This window comes from Helobdella robusta (assembly GCF_000326865.2).
Source record: "Helobdella robusta unplaced genomic scaffold HELROscaffold_6, whole genome shotgun sequence".
NCBI classification, from domain to species: Eukaryota; Metazoa; Annelida; class Clitellata; order Rhynchobdellida; family Glossiphoniidae; genus Helobdella; species Helobdella robusta.
This window is the reverse complement of record NW_008705330.1, coordinates 5,402,571-5,403,428: the sequence shown is the minus strand read 5'-3', so window position 1 is coordinate 5,403,428 and position 858 is coordinate 5,402,571. Positions and strand designations below refer to the sequence as shown.

Genomic DNA, 858 nt, shown 5'->3' with positions numbered 1-858 from the left:
CTCTTTCTTTTCTCTCTCTTCCTCTCTCTCTCTCTCTCTCTCACACACACACATACACGTACCCAAATTTTCAGAAAAGGCATGGAATGTTTCATCAAATGCCTCTTTCCCGGGCTTGTATGAAATAGAAATAAATAATACTGAGTCTTGCCTGTCGTTCTGCTACTATAAGAAAGGTTGTTTCGTGGTCAACTTTGACGCCAGTGCCGTGCCTCCATGCTCGATTCAGGCCACAGACATCATCGTTGACTCTGCGCTGTTGAAATCAAAAGAAAACGTCACTAATTACATTCTTGTCAATGTTGACGCCAAACGTAAGAACAATTTCTTCAAACATTTTTTTGAAAATTTAGTTGAATAATACCTCCAAGTAATTTTTATTTTTCTTCAGCTACTGATAAATTTGTTGACACTAATGAAATGATACAATTTTTTTTCATAAATTGGACAATTTTCAATTTTTCAGTTTTGGATTTTCACTGATAGGATTGGAGCAGGCACCTTTCAACGATGTCCGATCGTGCACGGACCATTGCTTCCAAAGTAAAAATTGTTACGCCGTTGATTTTGACACCAAAACTACACCGAGCTGTTGGATCCAGACGGATCCTGCTATTGATGCCGACCCAAAAAAATTGTATCCAATGGAAACCAACACCAACTTCATTTGGAGTAAAGAATAAAGAATATTATTTTAAAGTCAATTCTTTCAGTAAATAAATTTACTGGTAATCCAACATGAGTTTTTCCCTTCTTCAAAGTGACACATATGTAATCTAAATCATTTATTGTGTTGTAAACATTGTCTACCTTATATACTTATTTCACTGTGAAGCAACTTATATTGATTATGAGAAT

General features: G+C 35.5%; 1 protein-coding gene across 1 annotated transcript in view; it reads left to right on the top strand.

Moving 5' to 3' along the window:
* Window positions 1-683, top strand: part of HELRODRAFT_164528 (hypothetical protein) — a gene marked incomplete at both ends in the record, with an annotated part of 1,326 nt that extends 643 nt beyond the window's left edge. The window contains 2 exons of the mRNA XM_009029440.1: window positions 75-314; window positions 487-683. Coding sequence (XP_009027688.1) covers window positions 75-314; window positions 487-683 — 437 coding nt within the window. The remainder of the gene's footprint in view (window positions 1-74; window positions 315-486) is intronic.
* Window positions 684-858: the final 175 nt, after the last annotated feature.